Source organism: Panthera tigris, chromosome B3 (assembly GCF_018350195.1).
Source record: "Panthera tigris isolate Pti1 chromosome B3, P.tigris_Pti1_mat1.1, whole genome shotgun sequence".
NCBI classification, from domain to species: domain Eukaryota; kingdom Metazoa; phylum Chordata; class Mammalia; order Carnivora; family Felidae; genus Panthera; species Panthera tigris.
This window is the reverse complement of record NC_056665.1, coordinates 60,757,420-60,781,283: the sequence shown is the minus strand read 5'-3', so window position 1 is coordinate 60,781,283 and position 23,864 is coordinate 60,757,420. Positions and strand designations below refer to the sequence as shown.

Here is a 23,864-nt window from a genome sequence, read left to right as displayed (position 1 = left end):
ACCCACATAAGAAAAAGGACAAAACACCATGCTTTGCAGGAAAGGGGATGGATTAGAATATATGCTTTGAAACACAACGTTGCTGGCTCAGGATTTTACTCAAGTCTTTTTCTTCCTGCAGAGGCACATCCTTAAAAGATAAGAACTTTCTGCCCACATACAACTCACACACACCCACTGGCTACATCACAACGCATAGTTGCCAGAAGGGAAAGGCTTTATAGGCAGAAAATCAAGAGCCCCATGCCATTTCAAGTCTTTAAATCCTCAAGCCCACCCGCAAAACACAACATGGACTGCTCTCTGGAGCCTCAAGAACTAACCATGGCCAAGAGTCAGCAGCCATGCTTTCCCCCTCAGTTAAAGGGCAGAAATCCGTCCCGAGCCTGACCACTATCAAGGCTGAAACTGCATAGCTGTGAAGAAGGCTCACCTGTTCCCGATCTTCTTCTTACACACCATGCACACCTTCTCCTCGGTGATGATGCACTTCACCTGCTGGTGTAAAATCCTCTCTTCCTGGACCTGGGAGAGCAGAGCGACTGGGAGAGAAGCCCCACCTTCCAGCACACAGAACACCAAGCAGAGGCTGGCTGGGTCTCACCTCCCAGCTCCCACAGAGTCCTCTAACTACAACACTTGCAACTAAATGTCAAGTCGGTTATTGTATCGGTTTGAGCTATGGTGTTAAAGCAACACAAAGCTCTGCTTTTGTCTACAGGGCTATGTGGTAACTATCTCTCATACTAAAAAGTATAGCTGCACCTTAGAGTTGGGAAAATTCATACCCTCAGAAATTCCGCATGGAGAAGGTTCTTGAGCACTTGATTGAACCGTTTCTTTTGTGCATTTTCTTCCAAGACCTTTTCCAGAAAGATGCGTATATCATTAATCTGAGTGTTTGCTGGGAGAAGGTTGATGGCCTAGGGACAGGAACAGAGATGGGAACACGGTGAAACAGAAGTAAGCCTGAGGAAATGTCTGAAGCCACAGAGCTCTCGAATCCCAGTCCATTTCTCTGTCCTCTCCTCTCATTCAATGCTCCCCCAAGTGCCCTCCATCTTCCTGAGAAGAACTCCTGACCTTAGTGGTGTCCAGCTTGCTGTGGTGCAGCTCGAGGACCTGCAGGGCAGCCTGGAGGTTGGCTTGTGGCTCCAGCAGTTCCAGCTTGATTGGTCCCAGGCAGTGAACACTGGGGGGTGACAGGTACATCCGGAGCAGGGACAGATACACCTGTGTCTCATACAAGTACAAACCACATACGTCAGGCTGGCAGAAAGCCTCCCAGAAACCCCCCAGCATGACCACATGTAAAAGTACGAGGGGTTAGTCTGTGGTAATAGCTGACAGGGGACACTTAAAACTCATCATTTTTCACATTTTAAAAAGATTTTGGTAAAGTCAGTCAATTGCAGATGTTAAAAATTAAGGGCTGTTTTTCCTGAGAGACAAAACTCAAATGCCTTATATTTGTTAAGCATTACACTACTGACAAAATGCCAACACTGCAAAATGACTCAAAAAAGATCCCTCCAAGGAATCTGGCTTTGAGGCTGAGGCCCTATCACATTTTGGCAGAGAAGATGAACCCAAGATGAGATGTCGTAATTTCCTACTGGTACCAGTAATGCAGGATTTCTCATCCTTAGCACTCAAGATTTGCAGCCGCATAATTCTTTGTTGAATTTTAGCAATCTGTTTAGCAGCAACTCTGGCCTCTACCGCCTAGATTCCAGTTACCCCCATATCCCTAGGCAGGACGATCAAAAGTGTTTCCAGACACTGACAAATCCAAGTGCATTCTAGACGGCGCATGTAAGTGCCCCTTATCACAACCATTAGATATTCCTTCTCAACAGGCTGATGACATAATTTACCATTCAAGCTAGGACTCTTTTGAAAGTAAAGGGGCAGGGATGCTACTTATAATCACGTGGATGACAATAAGCCAGAAAATATCCCAAGCAAACCAGGATGTACGGTCACCCTGCCTCTTCCTCAATAAACACATGCAAAACCAATCAGTGATCTTAGCAATTCACACCAGTGTCACCTATGGCCAAATTAGAGAGGGTGAGGTGTACTCTGAGGGACAGTGAAAAGCACACATGCTCCCTGGGGCCAGGGTCACTACTTACATCTTTGTTGCCATCTTTATTTTGGTCATAATGTTTGTGGCAGTACCTGCAAGGGAGAAAGTGGTGAGACAAGGCCGGAGCAGCCATGTCTAGACAGAGGTCATCAATGCTGCCTCCTGAGCAGCCTCCTGATGGCGCCACAATCGGGGACCAGTACAGGAGGTGGGGGGGGGGGGCAGGGAGGGGGCCTTCTTAACCTCTCCCGCCTCTCCTCTCTCTGTGGGGCCAGCTGTTAGACTCCTTGGGTGGTACGTGGCAAGGTCAACGTACTCCTCAGCCATCTTTGTGTCCTTCAGGATGTGGACGTAGATGAAGAGGGCTTGCTCATGCTTCCCCATGCGCCCCAGCAGCAGTGCGCGCTCTTCTAAGAGGCCTGGGAGGAAGAAGCAGCATTAAGTAGTCATCGCCACACCATGTAAGCACAGGCCAGGGGCTAAGCTGTTAGACAAATGGGTGGCAACATTTTTATTACTTGGGATTTTGTCAAGAACTGCTAAAATTTAAAAAAGGGTGGAGGGAGATATTTTAGGAGGTACTTTATCCCATCTGTTTTGTGATCACTTCTAAAATGGGTAAGAACCCTCACTGGAAGAGACCAAGTACGTGATAAGTAAGCACCGACAATGTGCCAAGCACTCCAGCTAAAGAAAGTTAACACTTGGTCTCTTTTCTCCCGGAGCTTACACATCAGACAAACATGTCCTTTTCAGACAAATTATGCCAGATCACAAATATTGCTAAATAATGATCTTGACCAAGAACATGTACTGATGCAATAAACAGGTTTCAACCTGGCCATCAATTACCAAGTGGTTCACACCCAGAAGAGACTCCTCTCAGTCATGGTACAAAAGTGAGTCTTCAGATGGGACAGGAACAGCAGCACTGGCCTGAAACACGTGGTTTTTTCCAGAACCCAAATTTTGGGAAGACTAGGGCACTGGGGAAAAAGGGAAGAGGAGTTTTTGCATTGCCTTCTGCTGAATGGCTTCTGGCCATAAGGCAGACACTCACCATCAAAAGGGAAGTCACAGATGAGCCGGCCTGGATCATAGTAGCCAGAAATTTCCAAGAATATAAGGAGCTTCCGTCGGTATTCTCCCAGCTCACCTTCTTCCTCTCCAGCAGGAACTGGAGTTTTGCCTTTAAAGAAAACCAAACTCAATATGAAAGGATGCTATGGGGCAGCAATGTAGGGTCATCAAGAAAAACGAATGATATCACCACAATAATCAGAAAGGGCCTCCGCAGTGGGTTCCAGTTGGACTTTTCTCAGTTTATGGTCTCTACGTGACCCCAAAACATCAGCTTGAGGTACAAAGAAAAACAAGCTGCTCAAACACCCTTGTAGGCAAACCTGTTTCTTATCGGCACAGCTCTCATCTTGCAGACAAACCTGTTCCTTCCCCCACCCACAAGGGTGATGCTCAGAGATGCCCAGATCCAGACAAGGGCTTGAGTCTCCCCTGCTGGGTCACTTAGCTTCCCTGGATCCTGAGGAACTTCCCACCATCTGGGCCTGCAGGGAAGAGTGGGGTCTGCTTCCCTATGCCACATGTCACCCTCGGGTCCCCAGGTCACTTCTAAAGCACAGGACCAACTGGCTGCCTATGAGAACTGGTACCTGCAGGGAAGGACAGGAGATACTCTTTCATCAGACCTTGCACCTTCTCACAGTACAGCTGGATTAGGCAGTTGTGGAACTGAGAGCCTGTCTCCTCCCAAACGTGGATGACATGTTCCTGAGGCAAAACACAGGTCAATCTGGTACCCTCTGCACTGTGACCCAGTTCCGTCACCCAGTCTCCCTCACATTTGTAAGGCCCAACAGGTCCCATCAGATTGTTCCCTAATTAAGCGATAGCTCTTTTAAAACCACCAGGAAGTTTTGGAATACAACCTACAAACATCAGAGATTATTTTCTTGATTTGCAATCTAAGCTCCTTTATTAATTTTGTCCCATGATCCTCTAAACTCTCACATCAGCCCACGGAGTTAAGGTTAAACAGCTGCATTCTAGTACTTAAAACCAATGTGGTTGTCCTGTGGTCACTGCTGAGTGGCTGTACAAACGTGGCTTAGAGAAGTTTTTCTCGAGCATCATTCTTTTATTCCTCTGTACTTTACCTAGATTTAGAAGGCACTCATCAAAAAATTACATTTCCAGCTTCATCTACCAAGATCTCTTTCTTCAGAGGATGCTGAAATCATCTTCCTTACATTCTTACCAATCCCAAGTGACACAAGCCCCAATCCAAATTGCCCAAGAACTAACCCATGTGGTCCTGGATCCCATGTTTAAAGGTTTTTAGTTCAGCCCAAAAAAGATCTTACCAGATAAGGAATAGCCAGACTCTTAAAATTCTCCACCAAGAAGCCAAGCACTCGGTCTCGTGGCAGGGACTCTACCTCTGGGAGATCTTCGGTAAATATCTGTGAGAACAAACCTGAGTTCCAGTGGTGGAACGATCTGTCTGCATTGCCACCAAACACACACACACACCCAGGTGGAGGGGTCAAGTGGACTTCTGAAGGCAGAAGGGTGTGCAAGATGGCACCTGTAGCTAGTGCGACAGCCTAGGTCGCAGGTCCCCCAGTGTCTGTGCAAGGCTCTCTGTGCTACATTACACTGCTGTCTCATATTTCCCAGTCTACTCCTCTGAACACCAGAGAAATTGCATGAATCCCCCCCTCCCCCTTCATCTGCCACTGCCCTAACTAGAATCAGGACCAAGCATGGTACTAGATAAACCCAAGACACCCCCGTGATCTACCTTCAGGCCATCCTCTGGGAAGTCTCGCAGCACCCACACTGAGTAGGAAAAAATCAAATGCAGGTTTTCTGTGCCTGGAGGGGAAAGTCAGCAGGTGAAGCCCACCTGCCCATAGGACCGGGAAGGCAGGTGCACAGGTTGCCCCAGAATTTACTTTCCAGGGATAGTTCTGTCCAAGCACCAGTCACCTAGGGCTGCTTGGCCCTACTGGGCTGTCACAGTTCCACCACAGGAGGGCTTTTACCCCAAAGTAAAAACAAAACTGGGCGAACACAAGAGAGAGAGGGCACTGACCAGCCAGAATCAGAAATGGAGGGAGACTGGGTCCATTGGAACACAATCCTTTCCCACTTCCCTTTCAAAGCTGGACTTACCCAAATGTTGCAGATACTGCACGGTCCTCTCATGGCCTTTCAGAGGGGAGTTTGCTTTCTTGGACTGGTCCACCAGCACCTGCAGAGCTGGCCATGAAGCCCAAAAACAAGGTCATAAGCGTCTTCCAGAAGGTGCGTCCCCATGGGAGAATTATCACACATCAGTAGGCTTCCCCGATCTACATGTAAGAGACCCTCCCAGATGAGAGGAACCCTCGTCCAGCCACCTTTCTCATGGAGCCCCTTCTTCTCATACAGGATTATCAATTCGCTGTACTTGTGCGCCTTCTTCAGCACATGCTCGCTCTCTTCGATGTGGCAGTGATTGTTCTCCAGGCGCAGCAGAGGGGCCACCAGGGCCACGTTCGTCTGCAGATGAAGCAGGACTTCAGCAGAAAGTCCTGCTTCATGGAGGAGCCCCCGCCCCACCTAGCCCAGGCCTGCCTCAGGCTGAAAGGCCAGGGTGTTAACACAAGCAAGGGAAGGCAAACCACCCCTTTTCAGGACTACAGGTAGTGGCTTTTACGGCATCATGCTCGTTCACACAACAGATGTTAATGTTCTGGAGGGGAGTGGGGGAAAGAAGGTGATGCATTCAGGAAACACTGCCCCCATCCACCCTGTAGCACTAACCCCAATCTTACCAGAGACCAGCCCACTGCAAATTCTGGGGCAATATCTTGCCTTATCCTCTTAATTCCAAGAAGCTCACAGGTGTCATGAAAAGACCAGGTGGTTCCCATCATCAAACATTTCACTTTTACTAGTGGCAAGTACCCCAAAGTAGCATTTTCCCAGTTTCAGCAGACTGGGAATTGTTGGTACCCGAATGCCTGGAGGACTCACATGCAGGTAGCACTTGAGCAAGGTGGTGTCGATGATTTGCAACAGCTTCTTCTTGGATTTAATGGTGGGAGTGCCTTCCATAAGCGGGGAGGTGCTAGACTGGTGATCAGAGTCATTCAGCTTCTTTACCAGTTGGCTTCGTTTCTGCGAAGGCCCAAAACTGTAGGGTCAAGGCCAGGACTAAATCATCCTTATCACCTGAGCTACCAGGTAATTCCAAAGACCTCCAAAACAGTTCACATACCCACCTTGATCTCACATTAGGACATAATTTTTATTAGGGATCAAAACAGATGAATGCCAAATTGCCACAGATACAGTAACAATTACTGATTGGGTAGTTACTGCACACCAGGCACTATGCCAAGAACTTTATGTTATCCTATTTTAAATCTAAAACAAATGCAAGTATTATTCTCCCCACTTACAAGTGAAGAACCCAAGGCATGGATGTTACATCTCTCACAAGCAGCAGAGGCGAGTTTCAAATTAGGGTCTAATCCCAAAGCCCATGTTCTTCTTCTTCTTCTTGTTTGAATCAACTTTATTGAGGTAGAAGTAACATACAATAAAATGTGTCCTTTAAAAGTATGAGATCCATTCTGACGGACACACACGTGCATGTAACCACGACTCCAATCAAGGAACAGAACATTTCTATCAACCCGGAAAGTTCCCTTGCGTTCTTCTGAAAGGATCCCACCCCTTACACCACTGATCTGATTTCTATCATGAGAGATTAGTTTTTCCTATTCTAGAACTTCATATAAACAGAATCATCTGGTTTGTACTATCTTGTGTCTGGCAGTGCCCACAGTCTTATCTGCTCCATCATCTCTCTGGCATAGTAACAGTGTCAGTTAACTTCACACATTCCAAATCTCAGTAGAGAAGTCCAGGGAAAAGTGTGTGCTTGGAGTCTTAATGCAAGACAGTGGCAACAGAGAGCCTTCTTTATCACCACGGGCTTAGGAGACGGTCCACCCTAGGAATGTTTCTCACTTGGCACAGCCGCATGAGCTCTGCAGAGTGCAGACAGAGGCATGTCTGTATGTTCTTTGCAGGCCACCAGCCACAGCTGGATAGCCCTGGAGCCCAAGGTCAAGGAAATTCCAAGGCCATGCATGCCTGATCAGACCCAAAGGACATTTACTAACCCAGAAGCAGGTGGCTTACAATTGCCTAGCAGTAATTCTCAGGGCCTGGACAGGGGATGCCTTACAGAGGTCTTCAGAATATATAAGGGGAAAACATTTGCTAAGTTCTCTGACTCTGGGTGAGTGCCCAGGAAATTAATAGTAACCCTTTGTGAGAGAAGTTCAGGGTGAAAAGTCTTTAATGGAAACATTAGTTTCAGTGTTTACTTGAAAATTTCACTTACCAATCCATAACAGTAAACTGAAAAATAAACTTAAATCTAAATACTCCCTCTAAAAAAAATCATGTTATAGAAGAATACTTATTGATAGGAAAGAACTTTCTCAGTATACAGCCAGATTTTTAAAAAGTAAGCTAAATTTTAAAAAGTAAGCTATAAAACAACTTTAGTTTGATATCCACTAGCAATGATAATCCAATAAGTAAATTTTTTAAAAACTGAATTCACAAATACATATAGGAGCATACCTCAGAGACACTGTGGATTTGGTTCCAGACAGACCACTTCAATAAAGTGAACATCTTAATAAAGCAAGTCAAATGAATTTATTTCACACTGCATACAATGGTATGGTAGTATTATGTCTAACAAAATAATGTACATATCTTAACTTAAACATACTTTATTGCTAAAAAATGCCAACTATCATCTGAGCCTTCAGTGAGTTGTAATCTTTTTGCTGGTGGAGGGTCCTGCCTCGACGATGATGACTCAGGGTGGGGGTGGCTGTGGAAATTTCTTAAAATAAGACAATAATGAAATCTGCCACATCAATTGACTCTTCCTTTCAAGAACAATTTCTTGGGGGGCACCTGGGTAGCTCAGTAGGTTAAGCAACTGACTTCGGCTCAGGTCATGATCTCATGGTTTGTGAGTTCGAGCCCCGCGTTGGGCTCTGTGCTGACAGCTCGGAGCCTGGAGCCTGCTTTGGATTCTGTGTCTCCTTCTCTCTCTACCCCTCCCCTGCTCACACTCCGTCTCTTTCTCTCTCTCAAAAATAAATAAAGACTTTAAAAGAAAAAAAGGAATGGTTCCTTGGGGTGCCTGGGTTGCTTAGTCGGTTAAGCATCTGACTTTGACTCAGGTCTTGATCTCGCGGTTCATGAGTTCAAGCCCTGCATCGGGCTCTGTGCTGACAGCCTAGAACCTGGAGCCTGCTTCAGATTCTGTGTCTCCCTCTCTCTCTGCTCCCCTCCCGCTCATGCTCTGTCTCTGTCTCTCAAAAATAAACATTAAAAAAAAAAATTAAAAAGACCAATGATCACAGATCATAATTATAAATAATAATGAAAAAGTTTGAAATATTGTGAGAATTACCAAAATGTGACACAGAGACACGAAGTGAGTAAATGCTTTTGGAAAAATGGTGCCGACAGACTTGCTCAATGCTGGGTTGGCACAAACCTTTAATTTGTTTAAAAAAAAAAAAAAAGCATCTGTGAAGCACAATAAAGAAGGCTAGTGTGGCTCTAAAGATCTAGAAGGACAACAATATAATGATTACTTTTCTCTGGGTGGGAGAGTTATCAGTGATTTGCACTCTTGCTTTATATTTTCCTGGGGAAAGCACATATTTTTCCACAAGTACATATGCTCCAAAAAAGTGTTTCAAAAAAATTATTATTTCCTATCAACTAAAATTTATTCTTTTTAGTTCCTTTAACACCTTAGCGTAAATTTATCAGAAATCAAGTAAATTTCCTGGTATTAAGATTTGGCAACAAATAGCTCAATGGTATTAATGAACAGGGAGATGAAGGAGAATGAAATGTGTGAGCCCACCGTGATTGCTACAGGATTCATTTACAGAATATGCCTGTGGTTTAGAGAAGGCCCTCACTTCCATGTCATAGAAAAGCAGGTTCTAGAAGTCCCAGGCAAACTCTTCCACACACCTCTGTACTATACCTACCTGTGTCAGGTAGTCAATCAGAGCTAAGTGTGCCTTCTCCAATTCAGCCCCCGAGAGCACAGGCAGTGGGTTAGGGTACTGCAGCTGTTTCCTGTAGTCTGTGGGCAGCAGGTCCGGGTACAGGCCCATCACATGGGTAGGATCTAAACGGAAGGTAAACGTGATTGCCCAGGAAGAATCATGTAGCAATTTAAGGAGCCAATAAAATGAGACTATTATTATGGCAAAATAAGTTCCAGACTGATTTTTTTTGAGGATTTTTTTTTTAATCTTTTAAGTAATCTCTACACCCAACATGGAGCTTGAACTCACAACTCTGAGATCAAGAGTCACATGCTCCACCAACTGGAGCCACCCAGGCTCCCCCAAGATGGGCTTTTTAAAAAAAGGAATGACTCCAAGTTCATAACGACTCAGTGAGCTATATACACTTACATAATTCGAGCACTATTTATATTTCACCAAACCATCACAAAAATGGCTTGACTCTACATTCCATTCATGGACACATACACATACGCAGAATTCGAACTGAAAATTTATGAGCTCTCTGAAAATGGAGAAAAACTTTTCCAGGAAAAACTGATAAGGCAATTAAAGTTGAAAAGATCAATGACCTTATCTGTCAAAAAAGGAATATTACTAAAACAAATGGCCAAACGATAGGCTAGGGCATATATTTGCAGCATATATGGCAAGAGATTATTAAGTTGATTATATAAAACAAATCCACACAAATTGGTAAAAAAAAAAAAAAAAAAAAAAAAAAGAATAAATTTCATTTGATGAACAGGCAAAAGACATGAACATCTGACAAGAAAATAATGTAAGTGGGAAAGCATTCTGTTACATTAAGAATCAAAACAGTACAGGGAGTCTTGGGGGGTTCAGCTGGTTAAATTTCTGACTTTGGCTCAGGTCATGATCTCATGGCTCGTAGGTTCAAGGCCCACTGAGCTGTCAGCACAGAGCCTGGAGCCTGCTTCGGATTCTGTGTCTCCCTCTCGCTCTGCCCCTCCCTGCTCATGCTCTGTCTCTCTCTCTCAAAAATAAAAAAAACAGTAAAAAAATTTAATAAAAGAAAACAGTACACACTAAAAACATGTACACATTTTTATATCCATTTAATTAGTAAAAAAAAAAATTTATATGATACTACCCAGTGCTTGAAATATTATGAAACTGAATCCTTTTTACACTGTCAAGGCAAAAAATACTGCTACCTCAATAAGGAAAAAAGCACCTGGACCCACTAATTCCAGTTCTAGGAGTTCACTCTAACAAAATAGTCTACAAATGGGAGGGGGAAAACACATCTGAATGAACAGGTAATGTTATCATCATTATTTGCAATGATGCAATTCTGGAAACAATGTGGAATTTCTTCAGCAGCAGAAATAAGAACGTATTTTTCATTCGACTAAGAGATTATAATGCAATCATCACAAATTATAATTATGAAGGGCACACAGCAACATGAAAAAACGCTCTAACAATTTTACGTGACAAAAGCTATAAAAGTGTACACCTTTATGATTATAATTACATTAAGATGTGGACATGTGGAAAAAGTTTGGATGAGAAGGAGACAAAATGAGAGTCAAGGCTAGATCTGGAGTAAGCTTTGTTTCCTTTAACACCGTAATAATGTTTTGTACTAGCATTACTTTATTTTCATTAAAAAAAAAAATTTTTTTTAAAGTTGGAGGAACATGAGAAGGCCATGTCCTTTCTGTAAGGAGGCGAGCACCACGCAAACAGACCAGAAGAGAAATGCTACACAGCCCTGAACCCTCCAGGACCCACATCATCCCCAAGGAACCTGTGTCTGGCCACAAAATTTCTGCCCAGCCAGGAAGACGGTGTTCCTCAAAATCAGAGAATCATGATAATGTGAGGAAGACACTCGTGAGAAGCAGCACCTGAATGGCCGAATGGGACAGTTGACAGTTGTACGTGGAGGCCACACAGAAACACAGTCTAAGGAAAGAAGACGGCTGTTGGGGAGCTGGAAGGAAGGGTGGCCCACAATGTGAGCCTCCATCAGCCTCCTGCACCACAGTGTGTGTCTACAAACAGGGCTCTGATGGTGTCATTGTACTTAAAACCGTGTGCCCAAAGCCAATCGCCCAAAGCCTCCAATATGATGTCTGAACTCCCTTGCAGCATTCAAGGTCCTCTGAAATTTGGCCCCAGCTTCTCCTTCTAGTGTGATCTATCCAGCGCCACAAACATCCCACTGAGCTGTGGTTCACAGATCCTCAGACACAACTGTGTCCTCCCGCCACCTGCCTTCCTTTACACTCTCCTTTCCCCTGTATCTTCCAGGGCCCAGGTCACCTCCTCTCTCCCCTCCTCTTGAGACCTCCTGACTCAGTTCTCCACAAGCCTGAAGACCTATTTCACGCTTATTCCAATGTTTTACTGAGCAGTTTTACATGCAACCTCTTTATGGACACACAACATGTCTTATTTATCCGTGAAGCCCAGGACTGAAGGCAGAGCTGGTGCTGACCAGGCTTATCTGATCTGCCTTTGGGCTGAGTCCAGGATTATGCCACACATCAAATCCCCAGTAATACAGACAAATAATTAACAATGGGATTATATTTCTTATACAGAACAAATGATACAGATCAACTCTGCTCTGGCCACATGGATCTGGCTGCTCCCTGAACATTTCAACCTCACTGCCTTTCCACTAGCCATTCCCTCTGCCTGCAGTGCACCTCCCCAGACGTGTGCCTGCTTCAATAGCCTCCTTCAGTCCCTAACTTCTCAGAGATGCCTTCCCTGATCATTTAATCTCAAATTTCAAGGCTAATTCTTATCTTCAGTACTCCTTACCCCCCTTCTCCTGTTTTATTTTTCTTAGGACTTACCACTTCCCAACATATTATAATTTTGCTTGTTTATTTCGTTGTCTGCCCTGTCTCCATCAGAATATAAGCGCACAACACGGTATCCAGAATTGTCTTCAGTGCATGGTAGAAGCTTGATAAAATTTTTGTTGACTGAATAATGAATATACTATGTGAACCAATTCAACAGGCTCAATTTCAAGATCTAGATATGGGCTTCAAGAAATACAAAAATTATCTTATTCATATCATACTCAACCACTCAAGACTCCAAAACCCCAGGGCCTCAATGCAGTGTGTGTTCTTATCAAGCCATCATGCAAATACCGGCAGCACTTACCTTTCTATTTTGCATTAGAGCTTTTTATGTACAAGTTGTGGATTACCACAAGGAAATACTGCTAAAATATTGGTTCTTAAACATCTTTAGGATCTAAAACATCTTAAAGAATTTGATAAAAGGTCCTGATCCTCTCTCTAGAAAAACCCACACATGAAAAAATTTTTGTATCAAGTCTAGGGTGGTTTATAGATTTGATAAAGCCCACTCACAGGTCCCATGTCCCCAGTGGCAGGAGACACAGCTTCTTTCTGACTCATAAAAGCTAGAAATAGGACACCCTTGTAAGAAGCCTATCCGTGGAACACAGGAAAGGAAAGGGCAGGAAAGCAAACCTGGGCCCAGTCCATCCTATACTAGAGGGATGAAAGGACACTGGGCCCAGTAGTATTATATTCCAGCCATTTGAGACTGTTTTCTGCAGCCTGGCCTCGCTCTGGCTCAGAACATGCCTCCACAAAACTTCCTTTTGCTCCCATTCTGTGCTCTTGAAGCATTCTTCTGACTTGGCATCCCAGGTACACTCTTTTCTGCTACAACCTGAGTTTCTTTCATGTGAATTAGTTCATGCACAGTTGGTAAGTGGGAGAATGAGATCATTGTGAGGCAAAAATTGTGTCCATTCGTATGCAAAATTTCCCCAACTTGTTAGTGTTTTCAAGTGACCAGGCAAGCTTCCTCATAATTAAAGGGAAAGCCTAATTATACTGGGAGACCTAAAGAAAGGAACTTAAAAGTGACCTTTTTTAGCCCAGGGAGTGGCTGGTTAGTAGCTTCAAAACCGCTACACTTTCTATTAAGTTAAACCACCTGCAAAAGCTGAGAGTCAAAATGAAGCAAAGATGTTCTCCCCATATTAATTATTTAAGGGCTTCATAAAGAAGTCTATATCCAGGATGAGACGCTTTATTTTGATGAAACTAGTTTCTATTAGAAGCAAATATTCTCAAAGATTTGTATCTCAAAGGAGAAAGCACAGCCCCAGGATTCAAGATTGCCAAGCACTGTCATGCTGGGTACCAACACCAGTGGGAATTTAGTTTTAGTAGGACCGTTATTGTTTTAATTAGTGTTCCACTTACAAAGTTGCCTATGTCTTGAGTGGTCTGCCCCAGTCCCATTTTTCCCACAAGCCCTGTTATGTCCCATTAAGGATTTATTTATTTTAAACTTTGAGAGAGAGAGAGAGAGAGAGAGAGAGACAGAGAACAAGCGAGCAGGAGAGGGGCAGAGAGAGAGAATCCTGTGCTGTTAGAGCACAGGCCAACACGGGGCTCAATCTCATGAACTGTAAGATCATGACTTGAGCCGAAATCAAGAGTCAGATGCTTAACCGACTGAGCCACCCAGGCGCCCCTACAGGAGTTATTTATTATAGAATATAAGGTTTTGCAGAACCCCATTCAAAGCATCATAACAAAATGCCTGTACCTCAATACACATAAAAAAGAGCGCCCTGGGTGCCCTGTATGAATATTCTAGCCACTGGAAAGAGATCTGGCCTCTCTACTGTAAATAAATAAAGGGATATTCTGTTAATATATTGGTCTCATGTGATTTTCGTCAGGGTCAGACTATACTGGTAGTCCGATGATCTCTGGATATACTAAGAACATCCACTTCTGGACCTGAGGACCAGACCTTAGTCTGAAGTCAATGGAGATGCTGCCCACTAGACAACATCACCACCAGCACACCTCCTGCCACTGGTAAGGGTCCACTTGGGCCTTAGTTCCCTACAAGACTGCTCTTTGAAAGCAGAATTTGTCTGGTTATAGTTGCTTGGAGCCCAGTGGAGTGCACTGTATGTATTTGTGGAATGAATAAATTAAAAGATACTAACTTCATTAAGACTGACTTTAAAGCTTTAGGATTGGGGTTCAATTATCATTGGTACATAGAAAAAGTACCAAGTTACTATGGTATTTATAGCTTATTATTCCAGGGTTTTCCCAAAGAGCTGGTAGTACACTGAAGATAAATGTCCCAAATGAGTTCATTTGGAGGAAGGATGGTAAAAATTTATTGATTCAGGTTGCCCAGCTTCCACCCCCCTTCTTAAATAGGTGAGCTCCTTCTTCCATACCACATGTGGTCTTGGAGAATAGTTCTAGGCACCTACGTTTGCCTTCAGAAGCAAAGGGTAGCCACAACCTCTTTCCCCACCCCTAGTAAAGTCAGAAGATGTGAGACTCTGACCCAATCCTGGTCAATTGGATACCCTTGATCTTGAGAAAGTGACTCAAGGATGACAAGCAGTTATGGTACACACCAACAAAGATCACAGCCTACATGGTTCTTTTATGTAATGTTGATACTCCTCCAGCAAGAGGTAGGGTCTGTGTTCCCCTGCCTTGAACACATAAGAATATGGCAGAAGTGACTATGATAAAAGGCACTGAGGCTTCCACTGAGGTCTCTTGGATTGCTCACACCAGGAAAAGCCAGTCACTAGGAATGAGGACACTCAGAGGGACCCACTTGGATAAGTACTGAGGCCTCCAGCTCACAACCAGCACCAACTTGTCAGCTATGAGAATGAGCCACTCTGGAAGTGGATCCTCTAGCCTAGTCAGGACTCCAGATGAAGATAGCCGAGCCAACGTACAACTACAATCACACGAGAGATCCCAAGCAACAACTGCCTAGCTGATTCCTTCCCAAATTCCTAACCATAACACATACCGGGAGAGATGACAGATGATTTGTTATTTTACGCCACTAAGCTTTGGGGTGATTTGTTACATGGTATTAGATAGCTAATACAAGCTGGTGAGGGGCAATTTTCATTGAGGATGTGGTAACAGGCAGTAGCAACAGCTCAGGAAGTAACTGTGCCAGTGGAGGACTGCTCAGCCTGTCCTGGTTCCAAAGGGATTGCTGTCCAGCTTCCTGCTTCTTGTTGGGAGGTTCTCTGGAGCTCCCTTGGTTCCTATCATTCCCAAGCCTGGTCTCCATTAATTTTGTGTCTACCTACCATTCTCTTAATATTCCAAGAAACCACGCTTCATTTATCCAGATACTGCTTTAATTAACCAGAACTGGTCTCCATTGCTCACAACCAAGAACCTTAACTGATACAGGGAGTTATCTTTAGCTCATTATTGGCCAATGATGAGGGAAGGAGAAAAAAAGGCAAAACAAAAGAAGAAGGGATAAATATTATATAGAGTCAAACCAAGTATATATAAACGGACCTAAATTAAGCAAAAATAGAATGTACAGAAACAAAACAATTTAATACTAACAACAAGCTAACTTTATTTGGCATTTATCCCATACCATGCACTGTTCTAAGCATTTTACATAATCTTCACAATGCTTTGAGATAAGTATTATTATTCACCCTGCTTTGCAGAGGAGAAAACTGGAACACAGAGAGGTCCGCTAACTTTGCCTGAGGTCAGCAGTCAGACTCCAGCGTCCCTGCCCCTCACAACCATGTTCTAATGTCTAGAGAGTTTGTAGGTCTCTGAGAACAGGAAGGGCTTTGCAGCACTGCCTTGTGTGACTCTCAAAAGTAACCTACTGTTTAATCCTACTAAGCTCAGGTCAGGGACTTTTGCCTAGAACGGCATTCAATAAATACTAGATGACTGAATACACACTTGTTCACTTGAATTGCTTTCTGTTTTCTTTCTCTAATGGCAAGAGTAAACCACTGAGGGCAACTGGAAGTCTGTTTATGGGTGAGACCAGATGCACAAGATGAGGGCTGTAAATATATAACCTGTGGTCACCCACCAGATCCTGTGAGGCATGAGGATCAATTGACATGAGCACTGGTCTCAGATGTCTAGTATCACTTCTGTGCTTCCCAGTTTCCCTTCCCTCCATGAAGTCCTTATCCCAGGGTCATACCCGCTTGTTACCTGTGCCAAGCTTAGCAAAGACCTGCATGGACTCATCAAAACGCTTCTGGCAGAAGAGGTTGAAGGCATACAAGTTCTTAATGTGATGGATCTGTTGCTGCTTTTCACTGTCGGAATCATCTTTCATTTCCTAGTAAGACAGCAGAATAGGTAAGAGTTCACTCACTCACCAAATATTTATTCAGTATATACTAGGTATTAGACACACCCTATGAGGCCCACATACCAAAGTGTACAAGACAGCCACATGGCATCTGCCCTCATAGACTGCCCTGATATTCTAACCAAAAGACTAAGAAATTATGTAATTAAAATATAACTGGGTTTCCACAAAATATGTGTGACCCGTATTCCTGAAAATTGTCAAGGTCATGAAAAATAAGGAAAGATTAAGAAACTGTCACAGATCAGAGGTCACTGAAGACATACAACAGCTAAATACAAGGTGATTTCTGGACTTGAAACTGGAACAGAAAAAGGGCGTTACGTTAATGGAAAAACTGGTGAAATCTGAGTCAAGTCTAGAGTTTAGTTTAAAAACACAAAAAAATCAAAACCAAAACAAAACAGGGTGAGTGATGACAGTAGCACATGGGAGGGGTATCTAGTCTAGTCTGAGCAGTGGGTCTGAGAAGGACACCAAGAGGAATGTGGACTAAGACATAGGCTGAGCTGGAGTTAACCAGGGGAGACAGGGCAGCTGACAGATGGAAGGGAAGAAGAGTGTGTTTTCCCAGCAAAGAGGACAGCACGTGTGCAAGGCCCTAATGTGACAGAGGGAACCCAGGCATGCTCAAGGATCAAAGGACATTTAACGTAGCTGGCACAGTAGGGACAGATGCTGTTCACAGTAAGCTATTTATTATTTTTGTTTCTCCCTTATAACCCTTCATTCCCCTTATATTCTTTTAAACCCATCTTTAGGTTTAATTTCTTCCTTCAAACTGTCTTTCCATTTTTCCCTTCTTTTCCTTTCCTTGTGCCATCTATTGCCTTGTCTAGACCACCATCACCATGCGGCCACACCTGGTCTAAGCCCTCTTGGGTGCTTTACAGGCTTTCAAAACCTGGCACAGCCTCCTTATCTGGATTATTCCCAGACATTCGAGCATCACCCTCTGCTCCAGTCAGGATGGGCTCCAAACGGTTTCCACACTTGTTTTCACTTCTTCAACTTCCTCAGGCTCTTAGCATTCTCTGTTTCCTCACCTGATTCTGATCTATTCAGAAAGGGTCCAACCTGGGGATGCCGTGTCCAGCCAACAGGGAACTGCCCCTTGGCTAAAATTTTGCTCCATGTTTTGTCAATGGTAAAAACTTTAGTATGTTAATTGTCCTCTGAAAGTTTCATGTAGTTCTTTAATTTCTTTACAGAAAAAATAGGTTCCTCAAGAGCGAAGATGGTATTAACCAACCTTCTTTCATCACAGCACAGGATACCTACTAGGCATGAGTCTAGAAAAGAGAAGGAAAAATGGAAACCCACTTCTACCTTCTCCACTGAAGATTAAACACACAACCTGCAGCAGGAAGATCACTGAAAAGACCCAAGATCTTCCTGTGGAGAAAAATAAGATACTAAAAAAGCTATGCGCTGCATCATACCCTTTAAGGTTCAAAAACTAAATACATATTCTAGCACACAGATATATGTAAATGATTAAACAAGAAGCAACTTCTTAAAATTTAATTACAGGGGCGCCTGGCTGGCTCAGTCAGTTAAGCGTCTGACTCTTGGTTTCGGCTCAGGTCATGATCTCACAGTTCGTGAGTTCAAGCCCCACATCCGGTTCCACGCTAATAGTGCTGAGCCTGCTTTGCAATCTCTCTCTCTCTTTCTCTCTGCTTCTCCCTGCTCATGCTATCTCTCTAAATAAATAAATAAACTTAAAAGGAATTTTTAAATTTAATTCCAGTCCAGGGATGCCTGGGTGGCTCAGTCGGCTGAACATCCGACTCTTGATTTCAGCTCAGGTCATGATCTTAGGGTTGTGGGATTCAGCCTCATATTGGGCTCTGCAATGAGTGTGGAGCCTGCTTGGGATTCTTTCTTTCTCTTTCTCTCTCTCTCTCTCTTTCCCTTTGCCACTCTCCCCACTTGCACTCTCTAAAAATAAAAAAATAATAAAAAAACATTTAAAATTTACTTCCAGTACAATTAACGTAGTATTATATTAGTTTCAGGTGTACAATATGGTGAGTTGACAATTCTATACAATACTCAGTGCTCATCACGATATGTGTACTCTTTTTTAAAAATGTTTATTTATTAGAGAGTACATAGATGAGCACATACGTATGGGAGGGACAGAGAGAATCTCAAGCAGTCTCCGTGCTCACACAGGGCTCAATCTCATGAACTGTGAGATCACGACGTGAGCCAAAATCAAGAGTCTGATGCTTAACCACCTGAGCCACCCAGGCACCCCATGATACGTGTACTCTTAATCCCTTTCACTTATTTTCCCTCATCTACTCACCCTTCTGATAACTACCAGTTTGTTCTCTATAGTTAAGAATCTGTTTTTGTGGTTTGTCTCTTTTTTTCTTTGGTCTTTTGCTTCTTAAATTGCACATATAAGTGGAATCATATGGTATTTGTCTTTCTCTGACTGACTTATTTCACTTAGCATTATACTCTCTAGATCCCTCCATGTTGTTGCAAATGGCAAGATTTCATTCTTTTTAAGGCTGAAAAATATTCCACTGTGTATATATACCACATCTTCTTCATCCACTCATCTATCAATGGACACTTACATTGCTTCCCTATCCTGGCTACTGTAAATAATGCAATAAACACAGGGGTCCATATATCTTTTAGAATCAGTGTTTTTGTGTTCTTTGAGTAAATTCCAGTAGTTGAATTACTGAATCATATAATAGTTCTATTTTTAATTTTTTGAGGAAACTTCATACTGTTTTCCACAGTAGCTATACCAATTTGCATTCCCACAACAGTGCATGAAGGCTCCAGTTTTTCTCCACATCCTCACCAACACTTGTTGTTTCTTATGTTGTTGATTTTAGCCATTCTGACAGGTATGATGCATCATCTCATTGTGGTTTTAATTTGCATTTCCCTGATGAGGAGTGATGTTGAGCATCTTTTCAAATGTCTGCTGGCCATCTGTATGGCTTCTCTGGAGAATGTCTGTTCACGCTTTCTGCCCATTTTTAAACTGAATTATTTTTTGGGTGTTGAGTTATATCAGTTCTTTATATATTTTGGATACTAATCCTTTATCAGGTATGTCATTTGCAAGTATCTTCTTTCATTTAGTAGGTTGTCTTTTAGTTTTGTTGACTGTTTCCTTTGCTGTGCAGAAGCTTTTTATTTTGATGTAGTCCCAATAGTTTGTTTTTGCTTGTTTCCCTTGCCTAAGGAGACATATCTAGAAAAATGTTGCTATGATCAATTTCAAAGAAATTACTGCCTGTGTTCTTCTAGGATTTTTATGATTTCAGGTCTCACATTTAGGTCTTTAATCCATTTTGACCTTATTTTTTGTATATAGAGTAAGAAAGGGGTCCAGTTTCAATCTTTTGCATGCTGTTGCCTAGTTTTCTACCACCATTTTTTGAAGAGATTGTTTTTTACCCAATGTATATTCTTGCCTCTTTTGTTGAAGAGTAATTGACCATATAATCATGGGTTTATTTCTGGGCTCTCTATTCTGTTCCATTTATCTATGTGTCTGTTTTTTGTGTATTATAGTGCTTTTGTTAATACAGCTTTGTAGCATATCTTGAAATCTAGGATTGTGATACCTCCAGTTTCATTTCTTCCTCTTTTTCAAAACTGCTTTGGCTATTTAGGGTCTTTTGTGGTTCCATACAAATTTTAGAATTGTTTGTTCTAGTTCTGTGGAAAATGCTATTGGTATTTTTATGGAGATTGCATTAAGTCTATAGATTACTTTGGATAGAATGGACATTTTAACATTTGTTCTTCCAGTTAGTGAGGATGGAATATCTTTCCATTTGTTTGTGTCATTGTCAATTTCTTTCATCAGTGTTTTACAGTTTTCAGAGTACAGATCTTTGACCTCCTTGGTTAAGTTTATTCCTAGGTATTTTATTATTTTTGGTGCAATTGTAAATGGAATTGTTTTCTTAATTTCTCTTTCCTCTATTTCATTATTAGTGTGTAGAAATGTAACAGATTTCTGTAGAATGATTTTGCATCCTGAAACTTTACTGAATTCATTTATCAATTCAAGCAGTTTCTTGGTGGAATCTTTTGGGTTTTCTATATACAGTATCATGTCATCTGTAAACAGTGATACTTTTACTTCTTCCATACTGATTTGGATGCCTTTATTTCTTTTTGTTGTCTGACTTCTATGGCTAGGACTTCCAGTACTATGTTGAACAAAGCAGTGAGAGTGGACAACCTCACCTTGTTCCTGACCTTAGGGAAAAGGCTCTCAGTTTTTTTCCCCATTAAGGATGATATTAGCTGCGGGTTCTTCATATATGATATTGAGGTACAGTCCCTCTAAACCTATTCTGTTGAGAGTTTTTTATGAATGGATACTGTACTTTGGCAAATGCTTTTTCTGTGTCTACTCAAATGATCATATGATTCTTTATCCTTTCTCTTGATGTGACATAACACATTGATTAATTTGCAAATATTCAACCACCCTTGCAACCCAGGAAGAAATCCCACTTGATTGTGGTGAATGATTTTTAAAGTACTGTTGGATTCAGTTAGCTGGTATTTTATTGAGAATTTTTACATCTGTGTTCATCAGGGATATTGGCCTGTAGTTCTCTCTCTCTCTCTCTCTCTCTCTCTCTTTTTCTTTTTTTTTTTTGTAGTGTCTTTATCTGGTTGTGGTATCAGGGTAATGGCCTCATAGAATGGATTTGGAAGGTTTCCCTCCTTTTCTGTTTTTTTCAAATAGTTTGAGAAGAATATATATTAACTCTTCTCTAAATGTTTGGTAGAATTCACCTGTGAAGCCATCTGGTCCTAGACTTTTGTTTTTTGGGAGGTTTTTTTTGTTTGTTTGTTTGTTTTTTAATTTTAGAGAGTGTGCAAGCAAGTAAGGGAGAGGGGCAGAGTGGGAGAAAGAAGGAGAGAAAAAGGAAATCCTAAGCAGGCTCCACACTCAGCATGGAGCCTGGGGCACGGCTAATCCCACAACCCCGGGATCATGACCTGAGCCGAAATCAAGTGTTGGACACGCAACCAACTGAGCCACTCAGGCACCCCGGGAAGTTTTTTGATTACTAATTCAATTTCACTGCTGACAATCAGTCTGTTCAAATTTTCTATTTCTTCTTGATTCAGTCTTGGGAGGTTATAGGTTTCTAGGAATTTATCCATTTCTTTTATTTGTCCAATTTGTTGGCATATAATTTTTCATAATTTTCTTATAATCCTTCGCATTTCTGCGTTGTCGATTGTTAATTCTCCTCTTCCTTATTTCATTTATTGGAGTCCTCTCTTTTTTGATGACTTTGGCTAATGGTTTATCAATTTTGATGATCTTTTCAAAGAACCAGCTCCTAGTTTCACTGATTTGTTTTATTGTTTTTTAGTTTCTATTTCATTTATTTCTGCTCTAATATTTATTATTTCCTTCCTACTACTGGTTTGGGATTTTGTTTGTTCTTTTTCTAGCTCCTTTATGTGTAAAGTTAGATTGTTTGAGATTTTTCAACAAGAAACACATTTTTAACGGGCGTGATAAATACAAATTTAGGGTAATGGCTATGTCTTGAGGGAAGGTAGAGAGATGGGATGGGGAGGAACATATAGGTTATATAAGTTATTTTTCTTGGGTAAGATGGTGGATTCATGGGTATTTTTTTTTAATTTTTTTTTTTTACATTTTATTTATTTTTGAGAAACAGAGTGAGACAAAGCGTGAGCGGGGGAGGGGCAGAGAGAGAAGGAGACAGAATCTGAAGCAGGCTCCAGGCTCTGAGCAAGCAGTCAGCACAGAGCCTGATGAGGGGCTTGAACCCACAAACTGTGAGATCATGACCTGAGCCGAAGTCGGCGCTCAACCGACTGAGCCACCCAGGCGCCCCATGGGTATTATTTTAAAAATGAAAATAAAATAATGGAAGGCAATGCATAGGTGGCAAAAAAAAAAAAAAAAATTAGTAAGATGTTAAATTAAATGCCCTAAGAAACAATCTTTATGGGATATTAAACATGTCTAACTATTAAGACTGGATTTTTGTTTTAAATCCAGAACATGTATATCCAAGATGAGTGTTACTTTTCAAAAGTATCTACCACATGTGACTACAAACATAAATTCCAAAACATGCAACCACTGCTTTCCTTTCAGAAAGAACTGACAAGATACTCTAAAAAGTAAGCTTTAAAATACTATCTTCATAAAAATCTCTTTTACTAAATTAATTTAATGAGTAGGATCGGAATAATCTTTGGTTGTTTCCTAAACTCAAATCCACTCTCTACAGACAATAATCACCACTGGGGATGTTTAAAAGAGTAAGACAAATCTCAGAGATCAGTCTCCAAAAGTTGGCAATGAGAGAAACACCAAAATAAGAGCATGGTTACTACTTGGCTATGAACCTCGGCTATGAACAATATCCCATGGAAACATTCAAGGACAGTGGCAGCCATAAAGAGTGCAGCCTTCTCAAATGCAGCAACATGAGGTGGTTTCAGAATACCTGAAGAAGACCTGCCTATCCAAACACAGGGGAACTACTGTTGAAAGGGATTTTGAGTGGCCCTCCAGTTGTTGCATTTAACCAGACTGCGGTCTTACATTTATAATTGCTACTTTAATACCTGCACTGTCTTTAATTTTTCAAGGCTGTAACGTATCTATTAAATTATTTTATTGTCTTATTAATTCTAGGAGATATTTGGCATTCTTCTCCATTTTACAGATAAGCAAACTGAAAGTGTGAAATTATTTAGAGTTTATGGCAGCATCAGATCCCAAATCCAAGTCTCCTAACTTTCAGCTCTGTGCTTATTCTACCAGTCTAAACCAAATATAAACATCTAAAACAAAAAAACCTGCTTTGAACAACGAGAAAGGCAGACTCAGATCCATATCCCAGAAACAATACTTACTGCAAGCTGTAGAGCCAGTTCAAACTGCTTGTCCTGGAGAAGCTGTTGGATTTGGGTTGCCATGGGGACAGGAATGAGTCTCCAAACAAAATGATTGCTGGCCACATAGATAATATTTGATCTGGGGGCAGGAATAAGAGTATCAGCAAAAGGACACAGGCTTTATGATGACATAGGTGATTTTAAAGCTTTGCAATCTGGCAGCTACAGTAAAAAAAGAAATTCCTTACCCTCCCGAGGTAATGAAGCGGGGCCTTTGCAATTCAATACTCTGGACCAGAAGCCTCGGTTCGAATGTTCGGATCTCCACATATCGAGGCAAAACTGCAATGATGTAGGGAGGCTGGTGCTCTAAACAAGAAAGAACACCTTGAATTGCAGATCTGGTCTATGAACTGCTTCAGTTTCCCATTTCTAAGCTGCACTTAAACAGGATCTCCCAATAGTCCACTAGTCAAATACCAAGTCAGGATCCTACATTGTGATATCCAAAGGGAAAAAATGTT

The 23,864-nt window shown here is 42.1% G+C and overlaps 1 protein-coding gene across 4 annotated transcripts in view; it reads right to left on the bottom strand.

Moving 5' to 3' along the window:
• VPS39 (VPS39 subunit of HOPS complex) overlaps positions 1-23,864 on the bottom strand; it is a 46,553-nt gene that overhangs the window by 2,433 nt on the left and 20,256 nt on the right. For all 4 annotated transcript variants that reach the window (XM_007081695.2, XM_042989083.1, XM_042989085.1 and 1 more), the window contains 16 exons: positions 23,589-23,709; positions 23,359-23,479; positions 16,278-16,407; positions 9,205-9,347; positions 6,134-6,277; positions 5,515-5,656; positions 5,288-5,374; positions 4,914-4,987; positions 4,474-4,572; positions 3,763-3,880; positions 3,153-3,281; positions 2,409-2,511; positions 2,139-2,184; positions 1,084-1,233; positions 789-923; positions 434-525 (listed from right to left, as the gene is read on the bottom strand). In XM_007081695.2, coding sequence (XP_007081757.1) covers positions 434-525; positions 789-923; positions 1,084-1,233; positions 2,139-2,184; positions 2,409-2,511; positions 3,153-3,281; positions 3,763-3,880; positions 4,474-4,572; positions 4,914-4,987; positions 5,288-5,374; positions 5,515-5,656; positions 6,134-6,277; positions 9,205-9,347; positions 16,278-16,407; positions 23,359-23,479; positions 23,589-23,709 — 1,834 coding nt within the window. The remainder of the gene's footprint in view (positions 1-433; positions 526-788; positions 924-1,083; positions 1,234-2,138; positions 2,185-2,408; positions 2,512-3,152; positions 3,282-3,762; positions 3,881-4,473; positions 4,573-4,913; positions 4,988-5,287; positions 5,375-5,514; positions 5,657-6,133; positions 6,278-9,204; positions 9,348-16,277; positions 16,408-23,358; positions 23,480-23,588; positions 23,710-23,864) is intronic.